Genomic DNA, 26,983 nt, shown 5'->3' on the forward strand with positions numbered 1-26,983 from the left:
AAATCGCGTCTGCTTTCATTTTTTTTTTTTTTTAAGTTTCAAACTCGTGGCGTTCAGATGAAAATAATTGACGACGTCCTGATCGGAAGAGCTTCGATCCGGTGTCATAGTGAAATTCAAACAAAAATATCGACTGGCAGATTGAAATCGTAGCACGACGCGTTTCAGAAAAAAAAAAGCTGTTAATGTTTTCTGCTCCCCCTCGGGATAAAGGATACTACATCATTGGGGCGGAAAGCGTCGTTTCGGCGTCATGCCTGTTACATACTTTGACATCTCGGCTTTAAGAAAACAAACAAAAAGATATTTTCACTAAAACAAGGGCAATCAAAACTATTTAATCTTGCCCTGGCAATGTTCCTGAAAAGATATTAGTAAATAAGGAGCCACGGTTTAGCAAACTGTGAACATCGCATGATTTGATCACGCTGTTTGAAAAGTTGCATGCCGTTGCAAAACAGTCAGAATTTTAATCAATTCAGTTATAATCTGATAGCGGCTGTCCAAATGTCAGCCATGCGCTGGCGCCGCAGTCTGAACCAAATCTTTAAATGTCATGCTCCGCCTTTTCACTTTTGGGAGAGAACCAGGATTTAACATGCGAGAACTTTAATTCTGGTTGAGATAGAAGAAAGAGAGAAATATATTTCAGTTCAGGAAAACCTGTAGTTGTCTACAGTAGGAACTCGATGTACACTACCAGCCAAAAGTTTGGAAAGACTCGACTGAAATGTTCCTCATGATCTTAAAAAGCTTTTGATCTGAAGGTGCATGATTAAACGTTTGAAATCGGGGTTGTAGATAAAAATACAATCGTGCTGACATTCATTTCTTTCATTAGAAAACTAACATTTTATTTACAAAAAAAATATTATTTTTAAACGGATGACTTGAGCAAAATATTCCGAAAAGTAGCCGATAAGTTTCCAGTGTAGGTGAGAACTCCTTTAATACTGTTTAAAAAGCATCTCAGGGGAAATTCCTCAAGAAATCTGTTGAGAAAATGCCAAGAATACATTTCTGGAAATTCTAGGCAAAAAGGGCATCTACTTTGAAGATGGTAAAATATTACATTATTTTGGATTTTTTTATCACAACATAATTCCCATAGTTTCCCATTGGAGTTACTCCAGAGTTTTGATGACTTTATTATTATTATAAAATGTGGGGGAAAAAGAAAAATAAAGAATGAGTGTGTCAAAACTTTTGACTGGTAGTGTGTGTCATATATATATATATATATATATATATATATATATATATATATATATATATATATATATATATATATATATATATATATATATATATACACACACACACACACACATATATATATATATATATATATATATATATATATATATATATATATATATATATATATATATATATATATACACACACACACATATATATATATATATATATATATATATACACACACATATACACACACACACACACACACACACACACACAGTAGAAAAGGTCTAAAGTTCACCATGTGAACAGTTAAAAAAAAAAAAAAATTATTACTCTTGGCTAAAACAAGTGTATTTTTTTAAAAAAATATTCTAAATTACTCAAATACTGATATCAAACTTTAGAGCCCTGTTTCTTAAAACAAACATCAATCAATCAACATTTAAAAGAGCATTATATGTCTTGTCGAATATCAGTATTAGCATGAAGCTAAGACCCTGTTTACAGGCATATATAAAACTACAAATGATCGGACAGGTCATATATGTAAGTGCTTAGATAGAAGAGGTCTAACAGGACCGGCCTCCATAATCTCTCATTCGCAAGGGGTGGGTTAGCGCTAGTTAGACTACAATACAGAGATATTTAGTCTAGAGGGGCAGAGGATCAAGAAGAGGAACTAGACTTTTCTTGAACAGGCAAGAGGAATGAAACGCAACAAAAAAATCAAGAGCCTGAGTGTGGGAGCGCCAGTACGGCTTTCCAATGCGCCCGTCTTCCGACGCACAGGACGGACGGATCGCAGGACGGTTTAAGGTTGACCCGAAACGTTCACTAACGAGATGTCAAAAGAATTTGGTTTCTGAATAAGTGAAAACGCATCCAAACCTGCAGAGACCCGCTGAAGTTAAAGTGCTGGGAAATGCCAAACATCACAATTTACCGGAGGTTTTAGACTCGTTTGGCTCGCGTCACAACGGAACTGAAATCAAAGAGCTCGACAATGATTCATTGAAGAAAAGCAGTGACGTGTTTAATGTGGTGAGAGCGGGACTAACCAGACAGGACTAGCCTGGGTGGAGAACAGCGTCCTGCCCGTGCCTCCACACCCAGCTCGAACCCAAACACAGTGCTCAGGGCCATCTTAGGAACATAGCAAAGCAATGTCGTCACTCCGGACATGAAACCTGATTTAGAAACAAATGATTTGCCAAAACACGATCCTCAGGACATGATCAAATGAACCAATGATGTATAAAACACAGACAAGCCAACAATCATTTTTAAAAAAGAACCCAAAAACAAAACAGAGAAAAAAAACATCACAGGCTGATCTGATACCCTGTTGTGGGGTGTGTGTGTGTGTGTGTGTGTGTGTGTGAGAGAGAGAGAGAAAGCCATGTCAGATAGCAATGTTAAGAGTCTTGGCAAAAAATAATGTTCCTGCTTCTCCTGTACTCCTCCCTTCTGCATTTCTCTCTCTCGCTCTCTTGTCATATGCTTCATCAGTCCTCCTCCAGCTCCCTGAACGTGATGGTGGGTGGTGTATCAGTCTCTTCTCTCTTGCTCTGTGGTTCATTCGGTCGTCCTGTTTGCCACACCGCTACACAACGCTACTACATAAACTGCATCTGCACCAAAGAGAGACAGAAGAACAGGTTTAAATACGACATCATTTACTCCAGAGATTATTTTACACTCGTGTTCTTTTCCGTTATTAGTGTGTACAGGAAAACACTGCAGTTATATAGACACGCATGTCCAGAAACACTAAATATACAGAAATATTGTCGGTCACATATACACTCCGTACACGGGTCTGTACGTATACACCATTACTGACTGTAGCCTAACGCTCGCTATGTACGATTTATCACTCCCTCCATACTCATCCATCAACGCAGAACAACTTACGAGCAGATTTTATTTGTGTGATGGATCATTCTCAGCAGTTACACCAACATGGTAGTGTGCAGTGCTGGTATTAGTGCATCAGACTGCTACAAATAGGTGCTTCTGTATTTGGGTTAGAACTAAAAGTGGGCGTGGCCTAAACCAGAATGATTTATTATATAAGTAAGCAAGTAAGTAAATAAATAAATAAATAAATAGTACTATGACCCCTACCGCTATGTCACTGTACGCACTGGACAACACTGCGTAAACTGAGCCAGTGCGGTCTTTGGATCCAGTTTCTGACAGCTACACCACACATCTACATCATTTAGTTCATAACTACAGAGGAGCACGATTCGTGGCTGGTGTTTTTCCACTCCAATCACAGTTCTTGGTGTACAAGTCTGTGTTGTTTTCGAATGTTGGTTCTATTTCCCAAAATGAACACAGTACACAGAACACAGCCTAATTTAAAGCACTGTGACCCTGACCAGGCAGTTACTATGTTAAAGCACAGTGCAGAGAAGCTTCACTGGCATTACAATTAAAAACTGCTGACTCGACGTTTTTGCTGAATCCCAATGCTCACTTCTAGTTTCAACTCTCTGTTTAAAGAAAAGAAAAAAGAAAAAAAAAACTATTTACATCTGTATATTAATATCTGTTTGAACAAAATAATGTAGCAGTATCTGGTTACATCTCTAGTAAACGGTGTTTTTATATATAAAAAAAAATATAAATCTCCAGCAACAGATGTCATGGAAGTGTGTGTAGCTTTATTGTAGCAGATCTGTAGTGTAGACACTGGTTGTGTGTGTTTACCTGAGCTCCAGGAACTGGAGCAAATGGGTTGGTGGACCTGATGACAGGCTGGTACATCATGGGCTGTGGCGTAATCACTGGAACCCCTCCCATCTGACCCATCTGAGGAGGGACCTGACACACACACACACACGTTCAAAACCATATTTACCATTCAAGTCTTATCTTGTGTATATGTGTGTACAGTGTTCTGTGCAGCTGAAGCAACTCACCATTCCATACACAGGCACTTGAGGTGTGGTCATGGGGAAGGCCATGGGGGCCGGAGCCTGCTGGACAACAACAGAGCACATATAATGAGCACTGCATCCCAGCTGCTGAACCACAGGCTATATTACAGTACGGGTCACAGTGGGCGTCTCTGAACAGAACTGCAACCACTGGCCCGTCATTGTTCCTGCATGCTCTTAGGGCGTTTTCAGACCTCTCGATCTGTGCTTCGGTCCTAAACAGGGACTTCAATTGTTCCAGTGTTGCATTTTCTCTTCGGTTCAGTTCGCTTTCACAAGGCAACATTTCAAAAGGTATCAAACTTTGTTTATGCAACTCACACGTGAGTAAAACTGTCCTCTCATTGGTCAAGAGTGCAACTGTTTATGATCTGGGGTTCCGCATAGCGGTCATCCATCAAGTGGCACAGACAGCAGCTCTGTGAGCTTATTGTGGCTTTCTTTTTAGCGGTAGTTGTTCTAATTTATTTAATTTACCTCCTTGAGACGCTCACTAAACACCTTGTAAACCTCAAATGTTCTTATACGTTTTTTGAAAGATGCGATAGCAAAAATAAACACGCTTTTTACATAACGCAATTCCCATCCTGCATTGCTATACAGGTCGTCTGGTTGGTCTGTTGGCTCGGATTGCTTTCTCACCACAAGCGAACCGCTCCAGAGTTTGACTGCAATCGATTGTTTTTGGTGCGGACTGAGCTCGACTGCGGTGCTCATATGAACCGACCCAAAGGAGAAAACGCACCAGGTTCCGAAACAAACGCTCCAGACGAGCCAGGTGTGAAAACGCCCTTATAGAGACAGGTTCCACAAACACACAGAAAGGCTCCACTGTTCTGTTCCCAGATCTCACTCCACTGATGATTTAATCAGCTGGGGTACTGCTGAGCAGGACCAGAAGCTTAAACCTTCATGCATGAGGAAGAAACTAAACCCTGGACCCTGCGTTCACACTAGCAAGCTCTAGTCTACTAGTCAGTCTAAGCTTGACTATTGTGCGTGTGTAGGGACCACTATCACCGTTACTTATGGGTGTGGCCTGTCCAGTTACAGCAATGAGGTCAAATGATTATTAGTTTTTGTTCCCCCACCTGCTGACCTAAACGAAAACGTACAACCTGCACCACAGGATCAGTTGGGAGGAATTTACTAGGACTGCTTGAATTTGTCACTTTACGGTACCATAAAATGGAGAAAATCGCTCCCAGTCACCAGAATGACGCGGGTGTCACACGCTTAAATCAGAAACACGTTCACCCGTCACTTTGTAGCTTGCTTCCGTGAACGCAGGGTAATATCCTACTCGTTTATTGTTTTTTTTATTGGATACTTAACGTCACATGTCAAAACGTTGAAGTTACAACTATATTATATGCAGTGCAGAGTTGAGACTGGGAGGCTGCAGTCTGAAGGAGTGAGTGTGAGGGACAGAAGCAGTGTAGTGATCAGATTAAGCAGAGCACACAGACACTACACACGTCAACACACAACAGCTACATCAACACATGAGGGGAGAATACACTACACAATTCACTGTGCGCGCGCGTGTGTGTACGTACTTAAAATTTCAATAGACTTGCATCAAGCAACCACAACATGGAAATTCAATATTTACATATTCACATGCAATAAATTTTTTTTTTTTTTTTTTTTTTTTTTTTTTTTTTAAATCGACATTTAGTTTGCATGACGTGAATAAAAACATGACAAGGAGACGTGTGCACGTGTGTAAGGGAGAAAGGGAATTCCCTAAAGGGAGAATCTGGGAATTATAGTACAGATTTTGCTCCTACTTACATAACCAGTATAGAACATTCCACTCTGCTTGGTTAGGCGCACGGGAAGGGGGAAGAAAATAGAGCGAGAGACAGAAAGAGAGCGAGAGACAGAGAAAAAGAGACGAGAAGACAGAGCGAGACAGAGGGACAGACAGAGAAAAAGAGACAAGGAGACAGAGTGAGAGGGACAGAAGAGGAAGGAATGGAGAAGGAGAAGACATTAGACATGAGACATTCGCATGAACCAGTGCTGAGCACAGTGGAGAAGAACAGGGGAGAAAAAGAGAAAGAAAAGGCAGAGCGGAGGGGAGAGGAAGGAGGGTGAGGTTAGTCTGAAGCACACACTTAAATAGACAGTGATGAATATTTGTTCCCACAGAGCGCAGGTCATAAAACTCAAACTCGCACTAATTTAAAATCAAAAGGCCAGGAGAGAGAGCAGAGTGCGTACACACACAAAACTATACGACCCCTGGCAAAAAGTATGGAATCACTCAATGTGGAGGGAAAAAAAATTGTTATGGAATCAACGTGTAATTTGCATTTCAAAAACAAATACCAGCACCAATACCAAGTCTAAAAAAATTCGAATTAATCTGCAGTTAAAAGAGAGCGCTAACAGACCTTAACCTTGGACTTATTGAAAGGAAACATGGCCCCAACCAGACAACAGTCAATTTAAACAATGGTAAAGATTATAAAACTCATTCAAGACGGAAATCCGACACGGAGTGTGGTAAAAGATGTCGGTTGTCCCCAGTCAGCTGTGTCTAAAATTTGGTGCAAGTACAAACAAAATGGGAAGGTTAGAAAAGGAAAACATACAGTATGGGTAGAACAAGGAAGACGTCAAATGTCAGGATAGAAAACTCAAAGCGATACGCCTTAAAAAGAGAAACTGCACGACAAAATAAATGGGCGGAAACAGGAGTCAGTGTTTGTGTAAGAAATCGTCTGAATGAAATGGGATTACGTCTAGAAAATCCAAACGAAAACCAGCACTAACACTTAAACAGAAGAAAACAAGGTTACAGTGGGCTAAAGAGAAGCAATCACAGAGTGAGGATGATTGGATGAAAGTGATATTCAGTGATGAATCACGAATCTGCGTTGGCCAAGGATGAATGAAATGTATAAAGATGACTGTCTGAAGAAAACAATCAAATTTCCCCACGCATTAATGATATGGGGTTTCATGTCAGGACCAGGAGAGACATCAATGATCAACGCACAGGTGTATGCTGAAATTCACTGACACCTCTCATTCTATCAATACAAAATAGGTTTGATGGTGATCAGTCAATTTTCAGGTTGATAATACATCTTGAGCAAAAGAGTATTGAAGCTTTTCTTAAGGAAAGGAACATCAACTCAACGACCTGGCCAGCAAACAGTCCGGATCTCAATCCGATTAAAAATTTATGGTGGAAATTGTAAAAATTGGTCCATGATGAGGCTCCGTCCTGCAAAGCTGATCAGTCACCCGCTATTCGAGAATGCTGGAACCAGCTTGATAGAGAATACTGTTTTTCATTAGTAAAGTCCACGCCGTCATAAAAGCCCAAGGAGGAGCAACAAAGTACTTATTGTGATTTTTGTTGTTGTTGATTCCGTAATTTTTTCCTCTACTTGATCTCGAAAGAAAAAAAAAAAGGCATTAATTAAAATAATTGAATTTAACTTGTCTGAGGTTTGTTTCATGAAGCCAGAATGTTCATCTATTCAACAAAATTTGTTGTGCATCATATCTGTGATGACATGGTGATGTGAGCATCCTCCAAGTGTGGCGATTCCATCATTTTTGCCAGGGGTTGTACTACAGTCCCGTACGTGCATCTCCAAACACACACACTCATGCTATCTAAGCTGATTTACTGTATGCTATAATAATAATAATAATAATAATAATAATAATAATAATAATAATGAGTCTTTATTGGTCACATATACATTACAGCACAGTGAAATTCTTTTCTCTTCGTATATCCCAACATGTTTAGAGGTTGGGGTCAGAGCGCAGGGTCAGCCATGATACAGCGCCCCTGGAGCAGAGAGGGTTAAGTGCCTTGCTCATGGGCCCAACAGTGGCAGCTTGGCAGTGCTGCCACTGCAATACAGAAACAATCGGAGATAAAAACCAACCTCCAAACCTCTCTATGCTACTTTTCGCAGTATGGTTCACCATGCCTAAACAATGTGACCCTCCTACAGAACAAACAGTAGATACTGGGCCTCTACACACTTCCATGTGGAGAACAGAGTGACACACTACAGTACTCATCAGCATCTTAGAAATGTAACCCAGATGCACTGTTTGTTTGGTTTTGTTTTAAGTGACAGTGAAGTGTAGTGTTTAGTCAGCCCCAAGTGAAGTTTGGGAAAAGACGGTAAAAGTATTACAACATGGCAGATTGTGGAAAACATTTCATCACAATTAAGTTCAAGTCTCTCTTTATGCGTTGTGTAATTTATTTTATACACTGTATATGGTATAATTGTAAGGACATCATTAGATTAAATGGTGAGTAATAGCACAGTCTGAGTACAGTCTGCTGCTAGTAAACGGCTCTGTAATATTTAAGAGCAGATTTATAATCACAATGCATCACAACTGCAGTAGAAGTTGTGCATTCAAGCTGGTTTCTCAAATTTAAGCATTTTTCCAGGAAAATCGCTGCCAATTATGGCAGACCAACGTCTGTAACAAACAGCTTTTCTGGATGCAGGGTGTGTTGGATTCAAGGCATCCCTGCTGTTAGAATTATTCAAGGGTTTTGTTGCATTTCTTCTGAGCCAAAAAAAAAAAATAATCCATGCTAAACACTAACTCGAAGTATGATTTGTGAAACTTCACACAGCCTAATGATTCTGTTAAACAGCGTGGTCTTCTAAAGTTTATATATATATATATATATATATATATATATATATATATATATATATATATATATATATATATATATATATATATATATATATATATATATATCTCACAGAGGAGCTTTTAATTGTGCAGTGACTTTACAATGAAACTAAAGCAGCTGGAGGTAAGAATGTGTTATGATTTATAATCAGCAGCACGTCTGTAACTGTGACGTCAAGTGAATTTAAATGCATCTTTAATGGGTTTTGTGAGAGTAGAGGAGGTAAATCTCCATTAAAGGGGTGTGTGTGTGTGTGTGTGTGTGTGCACTCACCATGTGGGGCACAGGCATGGGAGCAGGTGGCATGGGGGCAGGACTCCAGGCAGTCGTGCTGCTCATGGTTTTGGACTGCCAGTTAGTGCCACCGGTCATCTTCTTCTCCCCACTCTGTGTCCACTGCATGTCCGGTCTGCAACACAACACACACACACGCACACACACAGCTCAACAGTCACATAATACTTCTACTTCACTGCAGAGATTAGTCCTATATGTTCACAAGAAGAAGAAAGAAAAAACCCAGGATAACTGCTACTCACTTTTTGACTGAAGATCCACTAAACTGCAGATCTGTAACATGACAAAAGAGAGAGAGAGAGAGAGAGAGAGAGAGAGAGAGAGAGAGAGAGAGAGAGAGAGAAATAGACAGAGAGAGAGAGAGAGAGAGAGAGAGAGAGAGAGTCTGTTAATAAACAGAGTACGAGTCTTTTACACTCCCATGCTGTTGGCTGCTTCCCAAACACCATCATTAGAACGTTCGTTTTCATTCATCTGTGTGTCCACTGCTCCAACACACACACAAGAAGTTTTACATCCAATGTAAGTCAGGATTGTCAACCTTTGAACTATGATGTACATAAAAATTAGAAATATTAAATCAATTATACACAGCACACTAAGACACACCAAACAGAGACATCCGTTGACATACTAGTGTACAGTATGCCACACGCTGTTAGCCACACGCTGATAAAACATAAGACTATGTTAAAATGGATAACACAGAAGAGCCTAGCGTGAAAAACTCAATTGTGAAAAATTTGATGACTCTAGGGGGCCACAAAGGGATGCACTCTACACCTCACGCTGATAAAGTTTGAGAACCACTGCGTCAGTTTCGCATTTCACTCATCACTCCCACACTCCTGCCTTCAGGAGCAACTTGGAGTTCAGTGTCTTACCCGAGGACACTTCCGCATGTGGAGACATGTGGGCCGGGGATCGAACCACCAACCCTGCGATTTGCGCACAACCTGCTCTACCACCTGAGCCACAGCCGCCCCCAAACCTGCCTGTGACATGCTGGAGTAAACAGGTGAAAAAGGAAATTGCTTTGTTTTCAGAACAGAGGAATAAAAGGTCTAGCCAATTACCTGATGAGAGACCCAACAGAGCAAGCCTGTTTATACCTAGTGTCTTCAATCAGCATTGTATTCAGATCAGGTTCATTCACATAATGAATATGTAAATGCACCATAGACTTAAATCAAGCTGCTCACACTCTTCAGGATCTCCCAAGATGCATTGATGTCAGGTATCATGCAAGTATAAGTACATCCATCTTTCCAAGTCACATGACATACACTACATTTAACAATGGAAACGAGGAACAATTCAGAAAGGTTTATGAGTGGATTTGCATATTATATATCTATATACATCTACATCTCTCTCATATATATATATATATATATATATATATATATATATATATATATATATATATATATATATATATATATATATATATATATATACACACACACACACACATACATACATACATACATACATACATACATACATACATACATATATATATATATATATATATGTATGTATGTGTATATATATATATACACACACATACATATATGTATGAGATCAGGATATGCTAAACTTGTTAGTTTGGGCGGCTGTGGCTCAGGTGGTAGAGCGGGTTATCCACTAACCATAGGGTTGGCGGTTCGATTCCCGACCCACATGACTCCACATTTCGAAGTGCAAGACACCAAGTTGCACGTATTGTCGTATTAAAATACGCACCCACAGTAGTTAATAGAAGCAACAGAACACAACCCTGTCAGTAACACACTTGAAATGGAATGTCTGTCTGCTTGCACAAGCAAGTGGCCTCTTAGAGATGTCGGATATGATCTAGCTAATGAATAGCCACAGCAACATGAAAGAAGAATGAGAGCAGAGAGGACGAAAACAGGGTGTGTACTCACTGCCCACGAGGTTCGCCAAGGAGGAGTCGAGGTCATTGGCCAGCAGCTTGCTTCCTGTGTGTGGGGGCATCATGGGAGCCTGATTGTGAGCTGGTAAAGTGGGCTTCAACAGGTCTCCTAGAGATTCGAACCCTGTGAGAAAGACAAGGGAAAGAACGGTTAGAAATATTGATGACTGTCAGCAGGTACAGAACAAACATGTCAGTCTGTGCATTGTGACAGAAAGCATGCTGAAAAGCAAACACACGGACAGTAAGCAGCAGAAGGTAGCGACATGTTTACAGTGCACTCGAACATACACACACTTACTCTTACATACTGCAAGCCAGATGAACAGAGATGTTATTACAACCTTCAGTGAATGTGAAAGCTAAGCTACTGTCATGTGTCAACACCAATCATAAGACACACTGTAATCTGTAATTCGTGCTCGAAAGTTTGTATTCCCTTTTCTTCAGGCTAACGTGCAATAGGACTTCTTACCCCAATGCTTAACTCCATCTCCAGGATCAATTCTGCCCTCGTCTGGAGGTACAATTTTATATGCGACTTGCGATGAAAGCGCATTTTATTATTTTTTTGCAAAAGAGACATCAAATATATTAAATGTTATTATAATATTCATTTGAGATTCAGAATATTTCTTTCTTTCTTGCATTTTTTCCGTATTATTACAATCCCATTATCCGGTGTCACCCAGGATAGGATGCATTCCCTTTTTTTTTCTCTCTCTCTCAAGATTTCTTCATGTTTTTTCATTGCCATTGTTGCCTCTGGTTTGTACATTAAGGGTCTAAACCCACATCCATATTTCTAAACTGCTTTGTGACTGATATGTCTATTGTTCACAGTGCTATACGAATATAATAGAAATCTGTCGATCTATATTTTCTGCCTGATCGTGATTTATGGTTCAGCGAAACCTTTTCAGCAGAAGCTGTTGGCTTCTTTATTTGTTGTATTGCAGTCACTCGCATTTGAATTCCCTCGTCACACATTTTACTTAGCAGTAGGTAGAAAAGTGCTACAGAGGGCATTTCAGCTCCTTTGCAGACTACACCATCCCATTTCCTGCCTTCGTGAAACTTGAAACAGGAAATAACATGACGAGGTAAACCATATTACTCAGCACCTCACGTATGAAGCAAAGCTCAGGCCAGCACTTTAAGTTTGCCAGAGACGGCATCTAGGTTTTAAAGTGACTTCTGCACTTTAATTGACTTTAAACAGGGTTCGTACAAATGCTTAATAACGTCATCACATATTTGCTTTCTGCCCAGTGTGGGCCCTTCACATCTGTTTGCTTCTTTCCTACTCTCTGTGCTCACATACTGTATTTTAATACAGCCGAATTCCCAATAAAGATGTTCTCGTTTACATGTTTTTCTGTTTCGGTTGTCAGACAACGGAACAAGTATGAAATAGTGACTGAGACACGACACATTAAGGATACATGTTAACCAGCAGTCACTTCCAAACCATTTCCAAGCTGCTGTTCTAAACGGCTAAAATCCTGATTTTATAACCGCCATGTCATCTGACAAGCTCACCACACATATACAGCAAGTTAAGACAACGGGTGTGCTGTGATTTCGAATATATTTACATGTAAAACGATCACTCCGGGAGAGAGTTAGAAGTGAATGAATGTGCTGCTCCTGTCTGTCCCTCACTGAACAGATTAGCTGCAGAGAGAGAGGTATACCGGCTGGGGGAAAGCAGGACCTCACGCTCGCGGGGCAGTACTGGCCACTCTCTTCTATGGAAAGTAGCTAAGGTTTGCCCAAAAAGTCGCTAGATTTGTAGCTAGGTGCTTTTTTGAGAAAAAAATGCCACTAAAGGAGTCTGAAAAGTGGACCAGAGCGGTCGCTGTCAAAATGAGTGAATAGTGGGAGGAAGGGGAGGGGCTGCAGCGGGGTCATATGGTCATATTTTGAGTGAAAGGATTGTATTCGTGTTCTATCGAAAAACACTTTCAAGTTATTTATCAATTTTGTATTTATTTAATTTTTATAGTTCAAGCATTTTTTAAGCACTAGTAGGAAAAAAAAAGGGCTATTCACAAGGTTTTCTAGTACTTGCATTTCAAAAAGCCAAATTCAAGTACTTCAAGCACCTTGTACAAACCCCGTTTAAATGTTCCAAGTTTCCCCAATGGCTATTCTTTGAGCTTAAAAATGACCTCGGGAAATGCAAATAGAACATTATCAGTCAGCCTGAATTGAACTGAATTGACTTCTGAGGTCCAGCCATAAAGCTGATTCATACAGCGGCTGCTCACACGCTGGATTGCTGCTGTTACATCAGTCACTTGTGCAGAGTAATTCAGCAAATGCTCCTGTAAACAACCCTCAGCAGCTATTCAGTTAATGACACACGCGAGAGAGAGAGAGAGAGAGAGAGACAGAGGACACCACCTGAAAGACATGCAGTCCTGTCAAACCAGCCCCCTACACCCTTGCCATTATGACAACATAATTATTATAATGATTCCTATTATAGTTCATTGTAAATGTCATTGTTATCGTGACTATTAGTATTTGGTGACAATATTGCAGTGTTGCTGCGTCACAACTCCAGGGTCTCTGGTCTGGTCTGGCCAAGATAAAGACGAATGAATGTATCAGTGAAAATCTGCTGTTGCAACACTGTATTTGGTGCAGATGTGCCAGTAAATAATTAAACTGATAGAAAGATACAGACAGCAGTTTTCCACCCAACACTGCAACTTGCCAAATTACCCATGATCCTCCATATTATTCAAATTATAATTTTATTGGTTTAGATAGTTTACAACTGTCTGTGTGGTAAAAATAGAATTGATATAAACCAGAATGTACTTTTATACAGGTATAAAAATGTCTAAAAATATCATATAAGGGATATAAAAGAGATGGCAGTAACAGTATGACTATATTTGTCTGTGATATATGTGTGATACAATTCTGTGAAAAATCAGGCTGAGGTAGCTTTAGTGAACTTGCTAAATGTATATAATAAATATGTATAAATACGGGGTAATACGGTTAAATTAACAGGAATGCAAGGGGTGTGGGTGTTGTGTTATTACAGCCATTTCCACCACTAAGCAGGCTGTGCTGTATCAGAACTATGGGCCCGTGCTAAATGTGTTCCTCTTCATGCACAGGTGCAACGCGGCCCAAGCCAGTACATGCGAACTGTAACAGATATCCTGATGAATGTTCTGCTCTACTGAAATAAAATTTTCATTTAAAATTAGTAGTGTAGTGACCGCTAAATCTTCGTTATCTAAATATTAAAGGGCGACATCACAGATCTAAACCTCGTCATGTTGAAATACGTTTCAGAATCTTTTACACAGTAATGTTTTCTAATCACTAGCTTACATTTATTCTCTGTGATCCAAATAGCAAGAGAGAGAGAGAGAGAGAGAGAGAGAGAGAGAGAGAGAGAGAGAGAGAGAGAGAGCGCGCGCGAGAGATCAAGAGAGAGACCGCAAGAGAGACACACAGAGAGAGAGAGAGAGAGAGAGAGAGAGAGAGAGAGAGAGAGAGAGAGAGAGAGAGAGAGGAGAAAAGGATAAGGGGTGAGGAAAAGGGAAAAGGAGAAATGAACGTGGAAATGGGTAACAGTATGGAAAAGGATGGGGAGAAAGGAAGAACAGGGTAACAGGAAAAAGTTAAGGTGGAAAAGGAAGCTTTTGGTTCAGAACACTTGCTGCAGAACTTTTCAGAACTTATGCAGACTAGTAAGCATGAAGAGACGCCACCGTTTCAAGAAACGGTGTTTAAACACTTCAAATTCTTGCTTGTTCGGGGCTACCCGCATTTTATTACCCAACAACTCCGTACGCTGAAGTGAAAATTATAACCACATCATAAACTTAAAAGACTTTGTTCCTTCTTCATTCACGTTGTGTACAGTCTGACCAGATGGAAGATTTGCTGTACAGAACTCTGACTGTGGAATTTGGGTTGGTACCCTGTCCAGGGGTCTTTTTCCTCACATACACAGAGATAAAGAGTGTTCAGAGTGGATGGCTGAATAGTGGCTACACCTCTAGTGAAGCAGACAGCATGGCTTTTATCACATGTCTACAGCTTGCACATTTATAAGTGTAAGGTCGATACTAAACTGGCGTATACTGGTGCACTGTACCATACTGACACCCGAGGCCTTTCAGAATAGCAGTTAAATACGATTAGTTTATGCCATAGAACTGTAAAAGGAAGCACTTCACCCAGCTCCGTTACAGCGCGACAGAGCAGAGAGGTTAGCTGAGCAGAAGGTTAAAGGTTATTTAGCTTGCTGAGTGATACAGCAGTGGGTTAGATGCTTAAATAAGCTCCTTTAGTGGGGATTTTACCAGCTGCTGGCTTCACATCGCTACTGGCACCTTGAATCCCAAACACTGCGTCAAAATCTACATTCATGGTGGAAATACGAGCAGCCTGCGGGGGAGCTCCGCTCTCTAGACCTGAGGACAAAATCACATGCAGAGACAAAACCTTAATCCTGACTCATACACTGATTCAATGTTCCATCCTGTCCTTCAGCACAGGTTCATGTATACAACAACAGAATGTCTTTCACTGGATTAGTCATGTGTTTACATGTGCACATAGCATTGTGCCACGGTTTCACCTGCTGACGTGTCAGACATACAGGACTTCTACTGACGCTTCGAAATGAAATTCTCATGCTTACATGGACTTTACTTTAAGCGCTACTTTCTTGTATTTAAGAACTACCCAAGAGGGGTCACTTAAACTACAGCGGTTTGAAATAAAGGGCCGTTCTTTCTCCTGTATAAAAATAGTGGCTTTCTAAACTCAAAAAACCAGATCAACCAATGAATAGGTTTTTTATGATGACATTTATATCTTATAGGACACTGGTGTTGAATTCTTGAATCTGATTGGCCAGAAGTAATGAATAATTTTGTATAACATCACCTCTGACAACGATCCTGTCTGCAAGGCAAATCACAGGTTTATGTTAATGTGTTCCTTTTAATGTTAACGTTTTTCAACGAAGAAAAACTTATTGTTGATAGGGAACATGTTTATAACTGCTACATTGTAAGTGTTAACAGGAACTCGCTTGCTTTATGGATTGGGATGGCCATGGCAGGACCTTGATTTTGTGCTCAGTATACCATTTCTGTGTTGATTTTGATGTATGTTTTGGATCATTGTCCTACTGGAAAATTTTAAGCTTTCTGGCAGAGGCAGTCAGGTTTTCATTTAATATCTGTTGATATTTCATAGAGTCCATAATGCCATGTATCCTAACAAAATGTCCAGGTCTTCTGGCAGAAAAACATCCTCAAAACATTAAAGAGCCACCACCATATTTAACCGTGGGCATGAGGTACTTTTCCATACGGCTACCTCTCTGTGCGCACCAAAACCACCTCTGGTGTTTACTGCCAAAAAGCTCTATTTTGGTTTCATCTGACCATAGAACCCGATCCCATTTGAAGTTCCAGTAGTGTCTGGCAAACTGAAGACGCTCGAGTTTGTTTTTGGGTGAGAGTAGAGGTTTTTTTCTTGAAACCATTCCAAACTACTTGTGGTGCTGCAGGTGACTTCGGATTGTAGTTTTGGAGACTTTCTGACCCCAGGACGCAACTAAATTATGCAATTCTCCACCTGTGATTTTTTGGCCACTTGAACCATCCTCTTCACAGTGCATTGAGACAATATAGACACACGTCCAATTCCAGGTTGATTCATAACATTTTCAGTTGAACTGGAACTTATTAATTATTGCCCTGATGGTGGAAATGGGCATTTTCAATGCTCGTGCTATTTCCTTATAGCCATTTCCCATTTTGTGAAGCTCAACAACCTTTTGCTGCACATCACAGGTGTATTCCTTGGTCTTACCCATTGTTATGAATGACTAAGGGAATTTTGTCTATGTGTTACCTCAAATTTATACCCCTGTGAAACAGGAAGTCATTAATGAACAATTTCCTGTTCTTAGTCACCCAGGTGTACAAAAAAATGTAAAATATCAATGGGAATATACTTCCTATCCTCATATGAATTCATAGCGGTGCCAATAATTGTTGCACACCTATATTTAACAAAGATTTTTTTATAAGCCTGTTTTGTTTGCAATTGTTTGGTATCCATGAGAGCAGAGTATTTTTGTGCATTTTTTAAAAATCAAAAATCAAACAAACAAAAAAAATTCACGGCTTTCTTTGCTCATATTTATTAGCAATGGTGCCAATATTAGTGAAGGGCACTGTATATCATTTCTTCTAGCCGCTCTGTTCCACCCACCCACCACATGAGAGCCAACAAAACTGTCCCTCAGTCCTTCCTCCCCTTCAACAATGTCCTCATTGAGGCTTGATGGATGAGCACAACTATTCAGCACAGGTCACACCAACACTAAACACCTGCAACAGTCAATCCACTCACACACTGTAGGTACTCCACTCATATCAGTACAAAATGGACCATTTAAAACCAACATCATCTGATGCTCTGAGTGAAATGAGAGGTCCAAAGGTAGTGCAGCGTGTGAGAGAAAGGGAAGGTTGATAACATCATGATTACAAACATCTTTAAATAATATATGGCATGATATAATGATGCTAACACTGCTATTATTTCAAGTGGTAATCCTGACCCACTGCTGTTGGGGAGATTGTGAGTTTGAAACCTGACAATGCCACAGCCACCCATGGCCAGGAGTCGAAGAGAGCACTGTTGTCCTGCTCTCTGGGGAGCGATGAGATTACTCTCTCCCCTGTCAATCAGAGCAAAACTAGTCAACCATGGAGATTTTAGAGGTTGTATAAATAACTTTTCTCCGAGTGTTCAGCTGTCCAGTGATGTAGCACGAGCAGCAGGTCAAAAAGATGCGGTTTACCTGTTTGCAAGCTTCTGTGTAATAGAGAAGAGCTAGCTTGCGGTCAGGAAATGGTAACAAATAAAACTGGGAGAAAACGGGGTTTTAAGATAATTATCCCCCCCCCAAAAAAAGGTGTATATATTAAGGGTCGGCCGATTAATCAGTTTGGCCGATTAATTGTCACCAGTAACCGATTGCTGGAACTATCAGCTAAAGGCAAAGTTTTTGTGTCCGTTGTGGGAGAGGCTGAGAAGGGTCTGCCGTTATCATACAGTGTGAGAGTGGCCTCTAGAAGTGAAAGTAAAAACTAGCACTGACAAATTTTGTTGTGCTATTTGGAGTGTTTTTGATTTATTTTGCTTGCCTCTATTTTCAGTTGCAGTGCTACTTTTTGGTTCAATTTGGATGTATATCTTTTATTTACTTTAATATTTATAAAGCATAATATATAAATATAAACTCTATACACATTTCATTTACGAAAGTACAGTATATTTCCACGGTACGGTCAGAACTCCTTATTCTTGTAATAAAATTCAGCAATATTTTACTTTGTGTGCTAGGTTTTCACTGAGTATCAATCAATCGGTTGATTAATCGGTTATCGGCAGGTACGGCCCAACTTGGTTATCGGTAAAATCCACTATCGGTCGACTTCTGATATACATGACTATAGAATGGAGAGATAAAACAGAAGTTAAAAAAAAGAAAGAGGAGAGAGGGGGCCTTACCTCCCCAGGCACTGCTGGCTGTGGATATGGATGGAGTGCTCTGTGCGGCAGGGATGAACGCTGGCTGGAGGTCAAACAGGTCGCTGGTGAGGTTTGGTACGCTGTGTGTAAGAGGCAGAGCCAAAGACAGCACAATCATTAGAGACATGATGAGAAATGTCTATATTCTGCCTGAGAGTAATAGATTCCACTACGGGATGTTGTGTGCTGCATAAGTGACAGGAGTGAGAATAGTGTGTGTGTGGGGTATAGACCTGTTGGTGACAGGGGCGGTGCTGTGGTTGGTGAACAGATCCACTGCCGCACTGTGGTTGTTGGCACTGCTTGCAGACTGAGTAGCAGGAGATGCAGAGGGAGTATGTATGCTAATCTCTTTCAGGCGCTGGTCCTACACACACACAGTTTGTGTCACCTCAATTTTCAGGTGACAATATTTAAAAAAAAAAATAATAATAAATTTTAAATGTGTCTGACAGCATGTGGCGTGCTGCTGTCAGACTGCGGTAAAGAATCGAAATACACAGTAAACTACACCGCACCATTCCCACTCAGCCGAGGAGCACAGTAAATACACGTACATGCATGGCTAATAGCAGGCTGGAAATGATTCTAGTTTTAACATGTTTAATGAAGTAGTATTGCAGTACATATGTATGTTTTATATAAGCAGATCCTGGAAAGCTTAGAAATGGAAACTGACTGGATTTTATTTATTTAGGTCAACACAGAATTTCTTCCAGGCAACAGACGATTTTTAACGGTCTTGAAGCCGGTCTTCGTCCTCCTGAAGTAGTTCACACTAAGTCGAATTCTTAAGTACAGTATAGTAGAGTGCTATGGAGGCGTGCGGACATTTTTAACGAAAGTGTTAGCATGTCGACGCGAGACGTGTTGCCACGCCCGCCGACAGCATTACTGAAAGAGGAATTACTGCGCTTGTGTTTGAACAGTTTTCACTCCTATTCGAAATGGAGATAAATCAAAACGTGCAAATGCCTGAATGTCAGGGGAAAAGCAGATCAATTACGCCTGGAAGAAACAAGTCAAACCACACAAATACATCACCGCAAGTAATCAAAACGCAAAAATGAGCGCACAGCCGTTAGAAAGGACTGAGCTCATAACTCCACCCCAAATTCAGATGCACAGAAACAACCACACAACCCAACCCACTGCTGAAACATATTATAACCTCTGAACAAACACTGACCGCAGAACCAAACCCTGTCTAGCTATGAAATATATCACAGAGACTGACTGAAGACTGTCCAAAAAAAAAAAAATCACTAAGCAAACAGAATAACTTCCTTTACCTCTCTCTGTCTCACACACACACACCAAATATAGAGGGCTGTTTTACATGGAGTGGGGTTGTGGAATTTTACACAACATGGGGAAGGACACTTAAAGCCAAAGCTGTGCCCAGAAATAAAGTGGCCACTTTCACAGGATTTCACATGACATGACATCAAGTACTGTTCAACCTCCGGACCGATCATGTGACGAGCTGGAGCGTGAGGACGGTGCCAGTGAAAAATAGGCTTGCCAATATGCGAATATGAAAGATTTATGACACGCTGAACAGAAAACATTTTCTTACCCGTTTTCCATTGTTATATTGTAACTTGGTTATTTTGGGGACAGGGGGACGCGATGTCCCACTTGAAAAATGCAACTGCATACAGGCAAGTCACACAAGCAACTTCTCTTCGTTCGCCCTCCAGAGCTACAGTGAAGTCAAGCGACGTCCGCATCGCCAACCTTTATCTCATATTCATTACTGATAAGAAGTCAAGTCTTCGAAAACTAGGCCAGTTAGATCCACCATATCAGCACATAAAGCGCTCTAGTGAGTATTTATGCTGACTAATAAATAAATAAATAAAAGCAAAGTGTGAAAGCATTCTTAATAATTAGTATATGCTTGTAATAAAATACTGCAAATACATGACACATTCATCCCAATGGTGATCGGTGTGACTTGCTTAGAGATATCATAGCTTCTCTGAACATTTACCCAGCTCCAGGTACTATATTGAGCCTCTAAGCCCAGCTTATCTAAATGCAGAGTGCATTCCAGGACACACTCCAGGTTTCCTGAGGCTACTGTGTGTGTGTGTGTGTGTATCATCCCGTATGGGAAGACGGAGTCTTCCGACAGAGACAAAGGAGTTTGGCTAACCTCACACTCCGCTCGTCGCCTGAGGCTAATCACCGACGTGACAAGGACATGTAGAGTAATCAAATGTGTGTGTGTGCACGGTCCTACAGGAGTGAAGGACACAGTGTTCCCCGAGCAGCATGGCTCAGGCACTGCTAAAGCTGTTCTAAAAAACACCAAAGGAAGTGCAGAGCTCTCTCTTATCACAGGTCTGATCTGTGAGAATGTTTGTCATTTCTCTTATCAGTAACAGAAGCTTCTAGAGTTGGTCTAAAACAGAAAACACCAACTCATCTCCTGATCTGAGAGCAGGTATTTTGAGAGGTGTTTTCACAGAAAGAGGCTACACTAATTATATACATTACACACACACACACACACACACACACACACACACACACACACACACACACACACACGTATACATATATACATGCACACACATCAGTGCAAAGTTCCCATGTCACTCAGGCTTACTGAAGTGAAGCCCTAAACTAATATAATACATGGTGAATACAAACAGTACAAACGTAAACAGTAATTGCAATCTGCTGTGAAAATGTTATTCATGTGGATGTACACCTAGGTGTTCGCCTCTCCTGCTTTCTGTAAACCTTTCAAGATAATCCAAAAGAAAAAAGAAAAAAGAAAAAGATTTGCATAATTAGTCCCAGGGAATATAGTGTAAAATATTCAACGCTATACTTTATATATGCAGATAAGTCTGAATTATACAACAATTACCGAAATTGGATGCTTATGCGCCAACTGAACTCGAGATCTGATGAGTGCGGCTTAAAATCCTAACGTGCGTAAATGCTTGACATTTCCCCATCAGACAAGCTGAGCCTGCTTTTACCAGTCAAGCAGAAATAAACACAAATGGAGGGAAAAAAATGGGATTGTATAACCTTGTGTACTAATATCGACCAAATTATCCATCGATCACACTACGCTACATTTCTAAGCTGCTCTCGTTGGCTAATGCTCTTTTGCGTGCTAGCGTACACGGGCTTGAAGAGCTCGATGTGGCAAAGCGAGGGTATAACATACACCAGCTCCTGCAAAAAACGGAAGCGCAAATTATTTATACCGATTATGTTTATAGGGCATATTGTCTGCATACTAGCCATGAAACTAATTTGAAAGCAAATCACAGACTTTGGGTTCGCTGCGGTCTTCCTGTGCAAATGATTTCAATAACAAAATAATGGACCGCGTAAAGGGCTTGCGCCTTTAAATATTCATGATGCGTTTCATGTGTTTTCTTTGAAACTTCTACCGTCCTCGCATAATACTGGCAAGACTACAGGACTCTGACTGGTGAGGACAATAAAACTAAATTCCCACAACAGCCTAGCGCTGGGCAATATGATCATCGAATTATAACATCGATATTGCGATAAATAAGGTCACAACATACTTTGAGATATTGCAGGTATCGTCAACTATTTAGTTCTATGGACATTAAATAATAGCATTTTTTTTTTTTGCTCCTGTATGAAGAAGACGATGGATAGTGCTTTCCTTTGTGTGTTACACTGCCCTGTGAGGCAGCATTGGGATGGGGATATTTCATCGTTTGTGATACACCGGTAGAAATTCTCCCCACAATAAGAACGAGTCTTCCTGCGATAATAACGATTAAGCCTAGTTGAAGATGTATTTCTGTGTGCGACGGTCTGCGACCCATTCGCAGCTCACGTGCAGAGCGAAAACAATACGGCAGAAGGCGGACGTGAAGCCGAGGAGGAGTTCATCGCTAAACGAGGAGCTACTGTACCTCTGCAATCTGGAACTGGTTCAGTTACAGAAAACACTTACTTTTAGATCAGTGTTTGTGTTTCTGAGGCTCTCAAGATCACAGCTGTCACATGTAGCTAAAAACAGTGGTGCACGGTACTATATTTATATAGTCACTGATATCGTTATCGCAATAAATACCAGAGAATAACGTGATATAGTTTTAAGTCCATATCGCCCATCCCTAAAGCAGCAGTTTGAAAAGATGCGCTTGGCTGTCTCTGAGGAAGCGTGAGTGTTACCGTTCCCCCTCTCCAGATGGTAGCTGTCGTATAGTAGCGTACCGCTGGTTGGTGGGTAGGAATTTGCCAAGACTAAGATCAGGGAGAAAATGAGAAAAGGAAAAAAGAAAATTGCAACACCACTGTTTTGCAGTTTGTAAGTAAACCGTTATACACCATGATGCATGTTGTGTATTGTACAAACGCCTTCAGGATGTATACTTGTCACATCACATGCTACGCTAAGCACGCCGAGCTAAAATTAAAACAGCTGAGCACTTTCATCCCTTGCCAGGTGGAGCACGTAGCTCGCAAGACACCATACCGAAACACCACCTCTGTAGTTTCTTGCCTAGTCAGTGTACAGTACCTCCACACCAGAAAAAGCACAGCTTGTTCCAAACCAATTCCTCGCTTTCCATCTGTTTATAAGAAGCTACAAAATCAATCAGTCTTTTTCCTGAAAGACCACTAGGGGGGAAAACACTACTTGGAGCCCATACTAGTCAGTTTCCATGACAGCAAATCCTGTGGCGAAGAGTTTATCGAACGTATAACAGTATGCAATTAAAAGATAAACAGCAAATAAAGCTAAATGTGATGAACTCACAGGAATGCTGTAGCCCACCTTGAGAGCCTGCAGTCTGGCCTGTTCCTCCTCTAGGGCCTGCTGTTTCTCCTTCTCATCCACGCGAGTGAAGGACATGCCTGTGTTTGAGAGGGACGACACGGCGCTGGACAGAGTGATGGCTCTACAGGGACACACACACACACACACACACACACACACACACACACACACACACACACACACACACACACACACACACACACACACAGGTGAAATGTGGTTAGCGTCTTAGAGGAATGATTTATTCAGATTGAATTACTGCTGCAGTGTGAGCAGGTTCTCAAATCTCAGCTAATCACAGCACTGCATAAATCAGACTGAACTTCTGCTTGCTGTTAGATCCTTATACTGTGCAGGAGATTAATTCTACTCCTGCTCACATCAAGCTCAGGGAGTACTGAATAAAACTCATTACATCACAACACTGTTCAGTTCTCCATTTGATTCATTTTCACTGCCTTCTGCAGAGCAAATCACGGTTTGTCGTACGTCACGTTAGTGTTTCTGTAGTAATGGTTAATAAACCTGGACTTGATTGGAGGGCACTCTGCATAAACTGAGATTAATAAGAGAAAACAGAAAACGTGTCATCGTACCATTTTGATGGTGATACGGAGAGTTTTCTGTTAAAGGGATGTTTGTTTAGCATTTTTTGGAAGGAGTCACTACGAAGGATTGCGTCCATAAGAAGCTACGTTTTTTTGTCTTATTAATTTCAAGATTAAAAAAAAAAAAAAAAAAAAAAAAAACACACAACAAGAGGCTGGTGAGTGAATTACTACAGCTGCTATAATGCACGTGAAAATTTTTTTTTTCCCACATTGTCAAATTGCTGTGGTATAAGATCAATAAAACACGTTGGGATGTTGTATGCTATTATACCAAACTAATCCTACTGTTGTGCTGAATGTTTTATTCAAATTCAAATGAAAACCTTCACAGCCAGACTTGCTTTTAGCAAGCGGTCATCTGAGACCAGTTTGATTATTCCTCAAACTCACATACACCTCACCCGCATGAGCCGTTTTACTCTTATGCCATTGAACATTTGGCTACTGATGGCTGATCTCAGATTAGCTCACAAAAGGAAACTTCCACCTGGCGTGTCTGACACTCAGCACTATGGCGTACCTGCTGTCTGCAGAGAACTCTTTAGTCTTCTTGCCCTCCAGAGAGGCCAGGTGCTGCTCCAAAGCCTCCAGCAGACTGCTGGGAGCCTACAGAGAGACCAACAGTGTGATGAGAGAGAGGGACAGAATGAGCAAGCAGAAATACACAACCAGCGTTTGCTTTATTTTCAATATTACATGCCTATACATCTATCCATCCACCCATTCACTCAAGTGATGGGTATAGAGATAGACAAAAGTTGACCATCACACCCATATGTGGTTCTTCCCCAAACTGTTGCCACAAACTTATAAGCAGGCAATTGTCTTGAATGTCTTTGTATGCTCTAGTGTTACACTTTCCCTTCATTGAAACTAAGAAGCCCAAACCTGTTCCAGATTCACAATGCCCCTTTGCACAAAGCAATCTCCACGAAAAAGACCTGATCTGCAAGGGTTGGAGTGGAAGAACTCAAGTGTCCTACACAGAGCCCTGACCTCAAACCCAGTGAACACCTTTAGGGTGAACTGGAATGAAGACTGCACTCCAAACATCAGTGCCTGATCTCACGAATGCTCTTGTGGCTGAATGAGCACTAATCCACCATAGCCACGCTCCAAAATCTAGTGGAGGTTATTATAACGGCAATGTTCTGGAATGGGATGTTCAAAAAGCAGATATGGGTGTGATGGTCAGGTGTCCACAATCCTTTGGCTTTACAGTATAGGTCACTCTGTAGGTACAGAATTAATGATTGTAGGCCATCTATTGATATGCACAATTTGTCAGCCTTCCTTTAATCCATCAATCAGTGGAAGAGGATCACCACAGGACCACCACAAATCAGACATACTAACCGGTCCATGTTGTTTCCTGCTGCTGGACCCTTTCTACGGATAAATGGGGTACAGGGAGGCTGACAAACTGCGTAAACGATCATTCGCAAAAACAAGCTCAATTCAAGCTCTTTGTTAAAACACAGCCTCTTGCATTGGTTTGATTGACTTTCTTTTATATATTTTGAAACATTTAACAATTTTAACACTTCCGATTTAATCAGTCAACCCATCAGGAGTGTCAAAATGTGACAGGCAGGTGTGTAGTATGTGATTACGTTGGAAAGTCAGGGAACAAACAAACAGCAGACATTTAGTCAAACTATTGTTCTGTGTTAGACATATTACTGTCCATTATACTCCAAAATTCTATCAAATTAGTGCTGATTCCCTATACATACATGCGGATAAAACATGCACATTCAGTCCGTCTTTCACATTCGAGAGAGAGAGAGAGAAAGAGAAAGAGAGATGAAGAAAGAGAATAGTCAGTCAGGAAACATGCACACTTAAGAACTCTGTCCTAAAATTGTCCTGTCAGCACAAGGCATCCGATTTTCGTGAGAAATGCCACTAATACACAGCGGCATTTATTTTGAAAGACAGCCATATTCAGTTTATCATTGTTAATCATGCAGCGCCTCATGTTTGCCCTTTTACACGGATTTAATCTACAATACGTGCTTGGCAGTGAGAGCAGGCCTCGCCCTCTCTGCCTCGCCCTCAGGTACCTTTTACAAATGAAAACTTGGAGCAACAACTAAAATATCCCTGGACTATTAGGCATTTAGTTTTAGTGTACTAGTAATAATACTGTGCCAGCGTTAGCTAAGGCAGTGTGCTCAGTGTCTTGCAGGTTGTGAGAAGAGCAGGGACTCGGTGCCAACTTTCCACATCACATGGCTAACGTTTAAACTGCACTTAAAGCCACAGAGGGAGCTAAATACGGTCTCTGAGCCAGCTGGTGCTGCATTTCAATACTTAGTTTTACACGCTCTTGACAAGTCCCCTTGGGAGAATCCCGATCACGGTCTTAAGGACGGTTCCGTTACTTTATCAGCTCGAGTGAAGTTTGTTAGATGAGGCCTTAGAGGGACAGAGAATCAAGGCAACTTAATTGCAGACTTACAGAAGCAGAAGGTACATATAAGGCACCGCACATTAAAGCGAGATCCTTTTTTAAAGCGTTGATATAGGAATTAAATGTTAGTGTCCTCCACTAATATTGGCACCCAAGGTAAATATGAGCAAAGGAGGCTCTTTAAATCACAAAAATACTCAGCTCTCATGGATATCAAACAATTGCAAACAAGTTTTATTTTTTTTATTTATTTATTTATTTTTAAATGTTAAATATAGGTGTGCAACAATTATTGGCACTGCTATGAATTCATATGAGAAAAATATATCTGAAGTATATTCTCATTGATATTAAAAAAAAAAAAAAAAAAACGTACACCTGGGTGATTATGAACAGGAAATTGTTCAACCATGACTTCCTGTTTCACAGGGGTATAAATATGAGGTAACACATAGGCCAAATTCCCT

The 26,983-nt window shown here is 40.7% G+C and overlaps 1 protein-coding gene across 5 annotated transcripts in view; it reads right to left on the minus strand.

Annotated features, from left to right (window-relative positions):
* Nucleotides 1-1,448: 1,448 nt before the first annotated feature.
* Nucleotides 1,449-26,983, minus strand: part of si:ch211-200p22.4 (phosphatidylinositol-binding clathrin assembly protein) — a 67,366-nt gene continuing 41,831 nt past the window's right edge. For 3 of the 5 annotated variants that reach the window (XM_053629416.1, XM_053629415.1, XM_053629420.1), the window contains 11 exons: nucleotides 24,621-24,706; nucleotides 23,469-23,610; nucleotides 18,928-19,061; nucleotides 18,674-18,774; nucleotides 15,436-15,546; nucleotides 11,088-11,219; nucleotides 9,396-9,426; nucleotides 9,130-9,265; nucleotides 4,137-4,196; nucleotides 3,925-4,038; nucleotides 1,449-2,837 (listed from right to left, as the gene is read on the minus strand). In XM_053629416.1, the coding sequence (XP_053485391.1) occupies nucleotides 2,823-2,837; nucleotides 3,925-4,038; nucleotides 4,137-4,196; nucleotides 9,130-9,265; nucleotides 9,396-9,426; nucleotides 11,088-11,219; nucleotides 15,436-15,546; nucleotides 18,674-18,774; nucleotides 18,928-19,061; nucleotides 23,469-23,610; nucleotides 24,621-24,706 (1,062 nt within the window). In that variant the 3' untranslated portion in view covers nucleotides 1,449-2,822. The remainder of the gene's footprint in view (nucleotides 2,838-3,924; nucleotides 4,039-4,136; nucleotides 4,197-9,129; nucleotides 9,266-9,395; nucleotides 9,427-11,087; nucleotides 11,220-15,435; nucleotides 15,547-18,673; nucleotides 18,775-18,927; nucleotides 19,062-23,468; nucleotides 23,611-24,620; nucleotides 24,707-26,983) is intronic. The other 2 variants (XM_053629419.1, XM_053629418.1) reach the window with 2 other exon arrangements.

This window comes from Ictalurus furcatus, chromosome 7 (genome assembly GCF_023375685.1).
Source record: "Ictalurus furcatus strain D&B chromosome 7, Billie_1.0, whole genome shotgun sequence".
NCBI classification, from domain to species: Eukaryota; Metazoa; Chordata; class Actinopteri; order Siluriformes; family Ictaluridae; genus Ictalurus; species Ictalurus furcatus.